General features: G+C 55.8%; 1 protein-coding gene across 4 annotated transcripts in view; it reads left to right on the top strand.

Annotated features, from left to right (window-relative positions):
• The window catches only part of CD82 (CD82 molecule), a 50,947-nt gene that overhangs the window by 30,831 nt on the left and 6,335 nt on the right, over nucleotides 1–13,781 (top strand). For all 4 annotated transcript variants that reach the window (XM_082342938.1, XM_082342936.1, XM_082342935.1 and 1 more), the window contains exons 3-5: nucleotides 1,056–1,128; nucleotides 5,977–6,101; nucleotides 6,257–6,331. In XM_082342938.1, coding sequence (XP_082199064.1) covers nucleotides 1,056–1,128; nucleotides 5,977–6,101; nucleotides 6,257–6,331 — 273 coding nt within the window. The remainder of the gene's footprint in view (nucleotides 1–1,055; nucleotides 1,129–5,976; nucleotides 6,102–6,256; nucleotides 6,332–13,781) is intronic.

The raw sequence follows: 13,781 nt of genomic DNA, 5'->3' as shown, positions 1-13,781 counted from the left end.
GCTTGCACCTGAGCTTACGGGATGATGGCTGAGGCAGGGACCCAGGGCTGGTAGTAAAGGTGGGTGGTGACATGCTGGGACCCTGAAGGTGGGTTACCCCCAGGTAGACCCAGGCCAGGCCCCAGGGAAAGGCCAAACTTATGGGGTGATGCAAGCTTCCCCACCTCCATCCCCTCAAGGGAATCTGTGCTTTTGCCCAGACTGCAGGCCCTTCCCCAGCCTTGGCTGGCTTAATGGGATCTTGCTGGGCTGATCCTGGCTGGGGGAGGTGGGCTCCAGTTGTGGGTCTGCCCCCTGGTGGAGGGAAGAGAGGCAGGGAATACCTGGGCCTATGCCAGCCACCCCACCCCGTCCCCACCACCATTCATTTGCTTTTCTAATCCTGCCTTTACACAGTTTGGTTCATGAACTCACTCATCCACGGGGCCCTCAGCACGTGGTGTGCCCAGGCCCACAGAGCTGCATGCAACCCAGCCCTGCCCTCAGGGAGCTCACAGTCTAGCCAGAGAGACAGGCAGCAGAGTTAAACCCAGACGGAAAGGCTATTAAAGAAAGGCTATTAAAGAAGGGTCCCACGGAGGTTGCCACACAGTAGAGGCCCCTTAGTCTGCCTGGGGGTCAGGAAGCCTCCTGCGGAAGATGGCCTTGGAGCCGAGAGATCTGGAAGAAGGGTTGGGCTCTGACGGTCATGTCCCTTGAGGGTTTCCCCACCCTGAGCCTGGCTTGTTGGGGAAGCTCCCAGCCCCCAGGCTGGGGCAGGGCCAGGAGGTAAGTAGGAGGGTACCCCTGGCAGGAGGCTGCACCCCCAGAGCCGGTATGCTCAGGTTGACCACGCGTGGGCATAGGGTAGGGGAGAGGGGAGGCAAGAGGGCCTCCGCACTCGTGGCCCTGCTGTCTGGGTTGCTGGAATTGGCTGGACTTGAGGTGCGGGGCCTGAGGCCACCCTGACATCCCTGGGCTGGACAGGGATGGAGGCAGCTCCCCTGTGTCCCCCAGGCCAGGCTGCAGGGGCAGCTGGGAGCGGCCCCCCACTAACTGCCCCTTTCTCCTTCCAGGTCCTGGGGGCGGTGATCCTGGGCTTCGGGGTGTGGATCCTGGCCGACAGGAGCAGTTTCATCTCTGTCCTGCGTAAGGACCCCTCTGCGCCGCCTGCCCCAGCTGCCTCTGAAGGGGGGCCGGGGCAGCAGGCAGGGCTGCTCCCACGAGTACTTGAACCTCAACACCGGTCCCTTTTCTAGCTGCCCTCAGGGCCTTGCTTAGGTCCTGCATGCTGACCGCTCCGCCTTGGGCCTCTCTGCAGGGGTTTCCAGAAGGAATTTTCTCTCCCTCCCCAAACAAAGCTGCTGTTGTCTGGAGAACACTGGGTGGGGGATGAGAGAGGCTTGTTCTCCATCCTGGCCCCCTCCCTCTGCCCTGACCTGAGAAGGCCTCTTACATCCTCAGTTCTTCCATTTGCCTGCTCAGCAAAACATGGCCAACAGCCCCTCCCCTTCCTAGTTCAGAAAAAGGGCCAGGAATGGCAGATCGTCAAGTATGCGTGAAGCGCCTACTGTGTGCCTGGCACCAACCAGGTGGGTCAGGCAAGTGTGCTGACGAGGAGGTGCCGGGCCCAGTGTCTATCGTTTGTGGTCATGATGTGCCAGGCATGGGGCCAAGCATTTGGCGTAGATAAACTGTCTTAATCTCACAACAGCCCTGTGCAGTAGGAACTTCCTGCCTTACAAATGAAGAAATGAGGCTCAGAGAAGTAATGTCCCTCGCTCAAGTTCACCCAGCCTCTGAGTGATAGGTGTGGGACTCGAACCCCCAGAGCTTTGGTCCTAAATGCTGCACATGGTAGGGGAAGCCCCTTGTCTCACTCTTGAAGCTGGAGGAAAAGAAGCCCGATGATGATGATGAGAGGCCGTTCTGATCTACTCACAGTCACCTCCAGGAAGGCTGCCAGGCTTGCTGCGCTAGCCTCCAGTGGACACGTCCTGAGGAGGGAGGGAAGCAGGGCAGAGCACAGAGATGCCACTCCCCTCAGCAAGTGCGACCTTGGCTCACTTCCCCTCCCAGCAGCTGCCCTGCCTGAGGCAGCAGGTTTGGACTCTGGCCGGTGACAGCTGCTTGATTTGAATGAAACGGAACCAGGCTAGGATGGGTGATGGAGGGGCCCTGGGGGCTAGGCCTCCCCTCACACACGAAGGGAAGCAAGGATGATCCGCCCTCCAGCCACTTCCCGTTGCCGTCTGGGGCTGTCAGTCCTGACTCCTGCTGGCGGGGGGGGGCGGTGGTGGGCACGGGCTGCTCCCCATTCTGGGGCTAAGGTTTAGGTTTCCAGCCCCATGCCCTCCCCCCATGCGACACATCCTCCTTGGCCCTGCTCGGCCCAGGCTCCCGCTTCCTGGGCTGTGGCCCACACCCAGCGGGCATTGCATCTCGGAGCAAAGTCTCAAGGCCCAGCCCGCCCACTGCATTTTTGCCCTCTGCACCCGGACTGGGGCTCCGGGGACCTCCTGCTGCTCCTCCCTGTTCGGGGCTGAGAATCTCAAGCTGGCCAAGCTTTGGAGGCCCCCGGGATGCACCCGAGTGCTTTTACAAATACCAAGGCCTCGCCCCACCCTAAGGGATCTGACTCCAGATCAGCACTGAGGTTTTTAAGAATCTTCCCAGGGCTTCCCCGGGCAGCCAGAGTTCCAAAACCCCAATCTGCTAGCCCGGTCACTACACCCTTGGGTAAACTGAGGCTCAGAGAAGGGGAGGAAAAAGACTTGCTAAGAGTCACACAGCAAGTGAGGGTCAGAACTGGGAACCCAGGGCCTGTTGTGTGCCAGGCCTGCGTGACACGGCTCTTCCCTTACCAACTGAATCCTCTCCCTGAGTCCATGGGGCTAGGCATTACTAACCCCATTTTACAATGGAGGAAATGGAAGGGAAGGGGAGGAACTTGTCCAAGGGGACACACACAGCTAGAGGGTGAGGGAGCTGGGACGTGAACCAGGGGGCGTGGCTCCTGAGCCCCCGTCCCCCGTACCACAGGGCTCTGCAGCACGCCACGCGTGCACACCGTAACGAGCGGAAGCAAGCACAGTGGTTAAGAGCGCAAACCGTGGACCTGGGCAGCCACGGTTCCCATCCTGGCTCTGCTCTCTACTGGCTGTGTGATCCTGGGCAAGTTACTCGACCCTCTGTGTCTCCTCATCTGTGAAATGCAGACAATAGGAGACAGTATAGCATAAGGCTATCGTGAGAAATGAGGCGAGTTAATATGTGAAGAGAGTTTAGAACAGTTTCTAGTAAGTAGTAAACCCTACATAAGTGATTGTTAAATTAGTTTATAATACCATCTGAACCTTAGGACATCTTTAAGAAGTAGGAATTAGTTTTATTTCACGGAGCCAAAAATAGAGGCCCAGAAAATGGCTTGCCCGGGGTCAGAGCCTGTTAGCAGCAAAGCTGGGATGAAGTGACACCCTCTTCTCGTGCTCCTCAGTCACTTTCAGTTTGGGCCACTTCCTCCCCACCTCGCTGGTACCTCCGAGGCCCGATAAAACCAGGAAGATGCTGGTCTTGGTACACAGTGGGTGGGCTACCCCACTCCTTCCTAAGTCAGGTTGCTCAGATCAGGGCCAGCCTGAGACCCAGGAGGCCAGGGACTGGTATTGATGAAATTTTCTGAGAAAAGAGAGACGCCACACCGCAGCTTGGCTGGCCTCCCAAGAGAAGGACCCGAGTGGGGGTCTCAGCCTCCAGCCTTGCCCCTAGGGCCCCATCTGCGGCCTCTTGCCTGCTCTGGGCCTCTGGGCCCTTACAGACAGATCAGGGTGCAGATCCACCCTCATTGGGCCACGGCAGAAATTCAGCAGGATGGTTTGGATAAAGGGCCTTTTTCAGGGCTGGCACACAGTGCATTTCCAGGCAGTGCCACTTGCTTTTTGATGGGGGGAGTATTTGCTGGGAGGGCTTGTTGGAACCCAAACCCAGGAAGTTTAAGAAAAGCAAATTTTGATGGCCTTCCCCTGCTGTTGTTGATGGCTGAGAGCCACGGTGGTGAGGGCCTGGAGTAAAAAGGAAGCCCCCTCACTCACCCCCTCGGGGCCTCTGTCCGGCTCCTGGGGGCTCCTGTGAGGACCTGAGCGGGGGCCTCCCTGCCCTGGTGCCTGAGAGTGGAGTGGTCTGGCCAGGGCTTTTCCTGAGCTCCAGAACATTCTGTCTGTGCCCAGGAAGTGGATGGAGCTGGATCACACTCTCCTACCCACCCACACTCCAACTTTGTCGTTATTCCTTAAGGGCCCTAACGCCCCCTCCGTGGTCGAGGTGGGGATCTCAGCCCCTCTGAGGTGCCCCCAGGAAATGGTGGTCAGTCAGCCTATTGACGGGCAACTGTGGCAGCCCTGGCTGTGCCCGAGTCATCAGGGAAGCACATTCAACATGCAGATTCCAGACCGTCTCCTGGAAAGTCTGCCTGGCTCCGACAGACCCGGGAGTCTGCATCCCTGAGACGTCCTCCTGATCTGCTGAGGCTCTCCGGGATGTTCTGCACCTTTCTGGAAACACCCCACACCCTGAGAGTGCCGCGCCAGCCTCCCGGGAGTGCCTGGGCTGTCGGGAGAGAGCCCGCAGTGCCCTGCCTGCCAGGGGGCGTGTCCACCCTGGTCCTCCTAGCGTGTCACAGCCTCAGGGTAGAGGGGACCCCACACATCCCACACCGGGGAGCTGGAGAAGGACATGAGCTTCTCCCTGTGTGATCGATTGGGATTCTCGGGAAATGCTGGTCAAGTGCCCCGACGAAACTTCTGACCTCCACCTACCCGGGGGCTCTGTCATTGCCTTTAGACCCCTGTCTCTCCGCCTCAGGCGCGTCGCCTGTCAGACTCCTCTCTCACTCACACTGATCCATTCTTTCTCACCTTTTTATTTTTCAAACATGCCGCGCTTACTCCTTCCTCAGGCCTTTGCACCTGCTGTTCCCACTGCCTGGAATGCTTTTCCTCAGATCTTCACTCGGCTGACTTCTTCATTTTCACCTGAGTGATCATGTCACCTGCTCAGACCAGCCTTCCCCAACCACCCTGGCCCCTCCCTGCCCATGTCCTTGACCTCAGCCGGCTTCAGTAGCTTCCCCACCCTTCACACAACCAGAAGATCCACTCCTCACCCCACCAGCTTCATGGCGTGGGGCCCTCGGCAGGCTGACGGCTGTACCCCCAGCAGGCGGCACAGCGCCTGGCATACGGTGGGCCCCTGGTAAATCTTTGGGGGCTGAACACATGAATGAGTGTCACGCCTGTGTCAGTACACGTGCCCGGTGCTTCAGTGCAAAGAGTATGGCGCTGGGGGTTTGCCTATCTCCAAATCCCAGCTCTGGCCCATGCTGGTGTGCCTCTCTCAGCCTCAGTTTTCTCATCTGTGAGATGGCCGTGCTGGTCCCTACCGGGTAGAGTTCTGGCAGAGGGGAGACGGCACATGTGAAGCCCCTGAGGCATAGGGAGTGGGCAAGGGAGGCCGGCATTTGTTCACGGACAAGGAGGAAGGCAGGCCCTCAGCGTCTGTGGCCTCAGCGGAGCCTGCCAGACTGTGGTTCGTTAATTCAACAGTTATTCATACAGCACTTTGCTGTGCCAGACACAGTTCTGGGGGCAGGGGCTTCAGCAGGGACCAGAGTCCCTGCCTTCGTGCAGCTCACAGGCTTGTGGAGGCAGCAGACAATGAGCAAGATAGGCCAGTAGAACGAGAGTCTTTTCAATCCTGGTAAGTGCTAAGGAGAAAAACTAAAGCGGGGACGGGTGGGAGGTGGGGATAGGATAGATGGGGGTGGGGCGCACATCTAGGGGAGGCGGCTTCCAAAGCTGGTGAAGGAGTAGGCTTCCGGCTGGATGGCTAACCCCGGTGCCCTGACCCCAAGGCAGGGATTTGGTAGCAGCCCTGCCCCGGTTTTGTACTTAATAAGGGCGAGATAGGCAGGCTGAATCGGATGCCCTTGTCCACCCGCAGAGACCTCGTCCACCTCGCTCAAGGCGGGGGCCTATGTCTTCATCGGCGTGGGCGGCTTCACCATGCTCATGGGCTTCCTGGGCTGCATTGGTGCTGTCAATGAGGTCCGCTGCCTGCTGGGGATGGTGAGTATGGTCCTCCACCACCGCTCGCCCAGCCCGCCTCATCCCGCCCAGAGGGGCCTGAGTACTGCCCCGGCCCAGCCTGGGTGAGGGCGTCTGAGGCGCGTGGGACTTGGTGGGAGCCCCCAGCTGACTCTGTGCCTGCTCTGTGTTCCCAGTACTTTGCCTTCCTCCTCCTGATCCTCATCGCCCAGGTGACTGCTGGGGTCTTATTCTACTTCAACATGGGCAAGGTAAGCACCCCCTCGTCCCCACCCCCTGACCTGGGCTGGACCAGCCACGCCGGGTTGGGGGCAGGGTTGGCCTGGGGATGGGGGCTGGACAAGAGGCCTCTTAGTTGTCACAGAGAAACCCATAGGTGGGGAATTTCCTGGCGGTGCAGTGGTTAGGACTCCACACTTTCACGGCCAAGGGTGCGGGTTCAATCCCTGGTCAGGGAACTAGGACCCCGCAAGCCATGCGTTGCAGCCGAAAAAAAAAAGAACCGGAAACCCATAGGTGCCAGGTCAGCCTCCCAGGCCTCCAGCTCCCTGTGGTCACATGGCAGAATATTAGAGGAGAGGACAGTACAGGTCGGTGGAGTCGCTGCTGGGCCCAAATCTTGGCTCGATTCCACCACTTTCTAGCTGTGTGGCCGTGGGCAAGCTGCTTTCCTCTCTGTGCCTGTTTCATCTTCTGTAAACTGGGGACATTAGTAAATTTAACTCTCGGGGTTTCTGTGATGATTCAGTGAGATGATCTTTATCTCAGCAAAACACTTAGCACAGTTCTTGGCACCTCATCTACAGATGAGGCCCAGGGAGGAGGCCGTCAATGAAAACATATTCCCGTGTCAGAGGGAAGACACTCAGCGTTGAGGAGTAAAAAATCAGACATACTGGGGCTTCAACTCTAAGGACATTTGTTGTTGACTTAACCAGAAGTCAGGTTTGGAAGCTCAGAGGCCCTGGTTCTGGCTGTCTGTACAGCATACTTATTGCGACGGCTTTCCTTCATCTTGCCGCTCACCTCATGGCCACGAGATGGCTGCCACAGCACCAGGTACAACATCTGTGCTGCTGTGGCCTGAAGAAAGGGAGTGGGGTAGTGCCAGCCATGGCCACCCCTTTTATCAGAAAAGCAAGCCTCCCAACAGTCTCCCCCAGTCTGGGTTATTAAGACACCCCTAGCTTCAAGGGAGGCTGAGAAAATGAGTATCCAGCCTTCAGGCTCTAAAGACAGAGACATAAGAGAGAAGGGAGCTGGCGATGGCTATTGGGCCTGCCAGTCGACTGTGGCTGTCACAGTTATCATTGTGGAGCACCTACTCCGTGCACATGGTATTTTCTAGAAGCTTTACGCACATTGTCTCGTCCTCCCAGCAGCTCTGCCGTGTAAGTGTTATGTTGACGGGCAGAGAAGCAGCTGCCCGGAGAGATGAATAACAACGACAGCCTCAGTAGTAGTGACGATAACCCTTCATCCCTAATCCCTATTCGGCACACACCAGATACTGGGCGCAGTGTTAGCCCCTTTACGTTCCTTCTTTCCCTGAGCCTCACCTCCTCATCCTGCAGGTGAGGGGTGAGGGCACACAGTGGTCAGTGGCCCGGCCAGGTGAGAGCCCAGGCTCCCTGAGGCCAGTCGGAGTTCACCCATGGCTCAGCTGAGGCTGGGACCCTGCCTTCCTCCAGGGCTACAGTTCTTGTCTACTGACTGGGCTGGCAGAACCAGCGGCCAGGTGATCTCCTACATTTTACCACTTGAAGGTCAAGTTGCCACAGATCTCTCTTGGAAGGAAGCTGAGAAAACGTTACAGCAACATCAACAACTAATACTTAAAAGAATTTAGAACAAGCCTGGCACTAAATGCTTTGCGTATACTGCATTTAATTATTCGTTCCTCACAGCAAGCCTTTGAGGTCACGGGTATGAATACCCTCATTTTCAGATGTGGAAGCTGAGGCACAGAGAGGTTAAGTCACTGGGCCAAAGGTCACACAGCTAGTAAGTGGCAAAGCCAGGATTTGAACCCTGGCAGCCTGGCTTCTGTGTTCATGCTGGTGAAATTTTCATTGTAGTGGTTCCTACCTGAATCTGCTTTACTTATTTATAATCCACCCAGCCTGTTTCCCAGGAGAATTGGAGCTGGCTTCCAACATAGGCATAGAGCAACTAAAATCAGTCTGAGAAAGATCAGAATGCACACTGAGACAGAAGAAGGCCATTGTTCCTGAAGCTAGGGGACAACATACTCACAGCAGCTGAGAGCTAACTTGAACACTGAGCTTCCTGGCAGCCAAGGCAAAAGGGGAAATAGCAGTTTAGTAGGTGAAAGGAAGTTCGCTTGGTGCCAGACAGAAAGCCAGTGTTTAGGGAAGGGAAACTACTTTTCCAGTGCAAGGACTATGGGATTAGGTCTTCATTTCCACCCTGTGGCACCTGGGGCTTCTCTGGGACCCAGTCAGTGGTACATTACAAAGAGAGTGGTTAAGAAGTGGGCCCCAGTGAGCAGGTTCCTGTGAATCAGAAGCTGGTCAACATGGCAGTGGTGTCAGGCAGTCCACCTTTTCACCCCTGTGTTTCCCCATCTCACAGTAATAAAGACGGTGCCCATCTATGAGCACCAACCGTGTCCCAGGAGCTGAGCTAGTCACTTGATGCATGTTTTAGTTTTGAGAGCATTTTCAAGTTTAAGAAACTGAGGCCCAGAGAAACAGTGACTTTGGGCCATGGTCACACACAGCTCAGATGCATCAGAGCAGAGGTTTCCATCTCCATCCCTCCGACCCAAGGCCCACGCCTTCCTCTACTCTATGCTCCTCCCCTCGAGCTGGTATAATCTGCCTGGCTGCTGACAGAGAGCCATGCCTTAGAGGCGCCCCCCCCGCCCCAGAGCAGGGCTTGTTTGGAGAATCAACTCTCCTGACTCCAGTCCAGGCTGTGTCTGTCGTGGTACCTCACCGTCCCCTCCTCTGCTTCCCCGCAACCCCCAGGCTCCACACCTCACACCTCCCGCCCCCAGTCCCAGCTGGCCTCACCTTGGCCCACCTCCTTTTCTGGAAAGCAGGGGGAAATTTCCTGGCTTTGCTGGGGAAGTTCTGGCGCCACTCGATCGCCCGAGTTGGAATGAATGATTTATTTTTTCTTTCCTCGCGCATTGTAAATCCCAGTGGAAGACTAAACATGCCCTGGTGGTGTTTATTCCTGCAGATGAGGCCCAGTTGGGGAGGTGGGACTTGTGTGAGCCTAAAGGAAAAAGGCTTTCTGGAAGGCGATGGGTCCAATCTTCCTTCTCTCTCCAGGCCTCCTGGGCGGGTGGGAGGGACTGAGCCTCTGGGCTCTCCCTGAAGTGGTCTCCAGGGCGACCATCTGTCCTTCCTCCCAGCAGCCACTGTTCCCAGGGCAGCAACAGGGGAGGCTGGGTGCCTTGGGCAAAGCACAGGCCTTCCAAGCCGTGGGTTCTGTGTCTGTCAATGGAGGAGAATAGGCCTGGCTGGCCCCCACCCCTGCCAGGGTTGCAGGGAACCCAGACTGCAAGGCTTGTAGAAAATATAGAGTGGTGGCCCAGCGCCTGGACCCCAGAACCAAACTGCCCATGCTGGAGCCCTGCTCTGACACCCTCGGCAAGTTACTCAGCCTCTCTGTGCCTCAGTTTCCTCCTTTGTCAAATGGCAGTAATCCTACAGGTCTGCTCTCACTTATCTGCGATTCCAAAGTCCAAAAAACAGTTTGAAAAACAAAAATACCATTTGCAACTCATTTGGTGGCAAAATGGAACCTGAATGGAAATGAGCTTGTTGATGGCCATGGTTTACCCCCTTTACGTGCCCCTTGGGAAATATGAATGGGAGAGATTGTGGGGGTGTGACACATAGCTCCCAGCCCTTCCTAAAATCTGAGCGTTTCTCAGTGCCAGAGCCCACCGGCCCCAAAGGCCACCTGATAGCGTGGTGGCAAGGATGGAGAGCATTGACAGATGGGAAGGGCATAGTGTCCGCCTGGTGCAGAGCAGATGTTTGCTGGCATCGTTGCAAGAGTTTATTATTACTGTCACCATTACTAACTTCGCTAATGCCTAGTAAGGGCCCAGTAAATGGCAGCTGTTCCTGTTGTCACCAGTATTAATGTTTGTATTAGCAAGGGCTGTGGGAACCAGGATTTAGGTGTGGAGTTAAGATTCCTCTGGCTGTTTCCTCATCTGATCATTATCTAGCCCCCGTTTAGTGGGAAAAGGACAGGTCTGGGATTCAGGGCCCTGTGCTCTTGGTTGGGGGGGGGGAGCTCTGCCGCTATTTGCTGTGTGACCTTGGACATGTTACCCAGCCTCTCTGAGCCTCAGGTGACCTCTTGGGCCATTCCCAGCTCTGACACTCTGAGATTCTGACTTGTTCTCTCCAGGCAGTGAAGGGTGGGAGGTCAGTGAGGAAGGAGGTGAACTTGTAACTGTTTCCCAGGATGTGCTGGGAGCTGGGTTTGGTGACGCAGGCTGCACTGCTGACCTGCACGTGTGAGACCACTGAGGCTCTGAAAGGTTATATCAGGGGCTTGTGCAGAAGGTCTGAGGGCTGAGAGCGTGGAGGGAAGGGGCTCGCAGAGTCTGGGTGGGAGCCGGGGGTTGGGGGTGGTGACCTTGGCTGGGCCGGACTGCTGTGTGCTCCCCAGAGAGGGTGGCCAGCCAGGAGAACTGTGATTCCCTCCCTCCTCCTTCCCTCTCCCACCTAAGAAGCCCAAAGTAGCCAAATAGCCATGCGCATAGGACTGAGCGCACAGGTGGTAAAACGTGTTCCTTGAGGACAGCGCCGCTCTGTGAGACATCTGAGATGTCTGTTTCCCTGCGATGGAAACTTCCTGATCCACTAGCGTGGGTTTCTACTGCCATAGGGAGGCAGCTGGAGCCAGGACAGGGGGAGGCGATGGTGATCTTTCTCTTCCCTTATGGGAAGGGGGAAGAAGGAGTCCAGGCTGTCCTTCTGGAAAGGAACGTGGAGAGCAATGGGCAGAGACTCTCAAGCACCTGCGTGCCTGGCTCCCACACCTGACTCAGGCCCCACCCTCAGGGAGCCTATGGGGGCGGGGCAGGGAGCACACGACGTGGTCCTCCTGCTGAAATCTGGGGTAGCTGGTTATGTAGATTGCAGCCGGACTCTCAGAAAAGACTTGGATGGTCACTAAAAGTAAACATGCCACCCCTCCACATTCACCACGGCAAAGGGTCCTCATTTCTTGCCAGGATCCCAGGATGAAGCCTCAAAGCATTGGCAACACCTTCTGTGGGAAACCGAGGAGGGGACAGGAAGGTGTGGGTCCCTTACATTGCACGGGGGCACCTCATTGTAAGAGGCAATTTGACACATTAGAGCATGGAGAGAGGGCTGAACACCATCCCAAAGAGCCATCAAAGGAGCCTGGAGACTTACCTTGGGGAGGAGGGGGTAAAGGGAGACGTGGTTGAGTCTCAAATACCTGAATGATGTTTGTCCTGGGAGAGAACAATTTGATTTGTTTTCTGTGGTCCCAGCTGGGACTTGGGAGGGAGAGGGAGGATAAAAACTAATGGGTAGAAGTCATTTAGGCTCAACTTAAAATGAATTGCTTGTATCAAGAGCCTCCCCAACCTGCAATGTGCTATTTTGTGTGGTACTGAGTTCCCCATCACAGGGAGCATTTAAGCAGAGCCTGGAAAAGTATGGGGAGGACTCTTACATTTGGATGATATGTTGGACTCAAAGGTGTCTTCTAATTTTACCTCTCTGCGAAAAGTCACACTACAAGGTGACATAAAAGCACAGCATAGGGTTGGGGGGGAAGAGAGTCATGCCAGAGGATGGCAGGATCTCAGGCCAGGTGGAGATGGTGGGTGGCTTGCTATGATTAGAATCTCAGGGTTCCAGAGCTGCATATGGCAGGTTATGGTCATATCTCATCTGCTTTCCGGCTGTCTAATCTTGGGAAGTTGTTCTCACTGTCTGAGCCTTGGTTTTCTCTTCTGGGAAGTGGGGAGGATGGTATTGGGCAGGACCAGGACTGGCTTCCTGGGTGTGTACCCTGAGCAGCCACACAGTGTCCCACACTTAGAAAGGTCCTGTGCTTGGTTTGATGTCTTGAAATTCGTAATCACTTTGAAATAAGGAGTCCTGCAGTTTCATTTTGCACTGGGCTGTAAATTATGCGGCCATTCCTGGGCAAGACTCTTTATTACATGTGAAAGTAACCCAGATCTGGCCAGATCTGGCTGCAGGCTCAGCTGGATCCAGGTTTCTAAAGGCTGCCACCAAGACTGTCCCTCTCCATCCTCGGCTCTGCTCTCTTCCGTTGGGTCCCTCCTCAGGTCAGCTATCCCCAGTGGCTCTTGGGGTGGCCACCAACAGCTCAGGTCCTCATCCCACCAGATTAGCAGAAATAGAGGGCCCATGTGTGTGACCTCGGGTCACATGCCCATCCCTGGACCGCTTGCTGTGGTCAGGGTGTGGAAGGCACTAAGTGGCAGCCTGGGTCTTTGCCCATGGCAGCAAGGGGGCAGGGCTTCCCAGCCACATGGAGGGATTGAGGGGTGCTTACTGCTAAGCAAGGGAACTGCTGTTTCAAGAAGGGAGAGTAGCTGTGGGGCAGGCAGAAACCACAGAGAGGCCGCCGCAGGGATGAAGTGAGATCGTGAGTGCCTTCTCACTCTCCCTCCCTGCTCCTTCTTGTTTCTGGAATGGCCTGGTTGCCAGGGTAACTTCCCTGGGCTCCTGACACCACCTCTTGGGCATTTGCTTCAGCTCCAAGCTGAACCAGCCCCTGCAGCCATGGTCCCCATCGTGGCCCAGTTGTGTCTCTCAGCCCCATTCTGGGCTGGAGGATGGATGTGGTGTTTCCATGGAAACCACCCAGCCTCAGTGGAAACCACCCAGCTTCCATGACCTTCTCATTTCTGGGGCCTGAAACAGGGAAGTCTGTGCTGCTGTGGCAACCATGCCGGGTATAAATAGAGCCCAGGTCGGTGGGGGAGGGTGGGTGGGAGGATGTGGGGAGATGGCTGTCTATGCACATGCCTCTGGGGAACCCCTCCTTTCCACGCCTCAGGGATCATCTGCTCAGGGATCATCTGCTCACCGGGGAGTGGAGGTGGAGCAGAGACAGTCGGGGCAAAAAGACTGAGATTATGCAGGCAGACAGCCCCCGCTGTGTGACATGGGCAAACCACAGAGCTTCTCTGGGCCCTCCTTAAAACTGCTCTGACCTGCTGCAAGGTACGGCCATGTGGTTTAAATGCCAATAGAGCTTAATGGGTAAAAACTTGAGTTCCGGAATCAGACAAGCCTGGGTCCAAACCCCAGCTCTTCACATGTTGGCTGTGAGTCCTTGGGCAAGTTAATTAACCTCTCTGGGCCTCGTTTTCTGCATCTCCATAATGAGGGAACGAGGTCAGTACCTAGACCATAGGTCTGCTCAGAGGATTCAAGTGAAATACTGCATTAAAAGTCCTTAGCATGGTGCTGGTAATAGTAAGCATTTGATCAAAGTTAGCTGCTACTGCTGTTGTGATTAGTTACTGACAGGCAAGTTTTGCAAATTGTAGAGCTCCGTGTGAGTGATATCAAAGAAGTATTGATGCTTCGCTAAGAGTTTTATGGAAAGGGAGAGGGGCAGAGAGCAGTTCCAAAGGGTGGGGCTGCCTGGGGGTGGGGTTGGTCTCGCAGGGTTGGTGAAGGGAGTGGG

This window comes from Balaenoptera borealis (genome assembly GCF_965194805.1).
Source record: "Balaenoptera borealis genome assembly, chromosome: 11".
Lineage (NCBI taxonomy): Eukaryota > Metazoa > Chordata > Mammalia > Artiodactyla > Balaenopteridae > Balaenoptera > Balaenoptera borealis.
The sequence above is the reverse complement of the archived record's forward strand: the minus strand, read 5'-3'. Positions and strand labels throughout refer to the sequence as shown.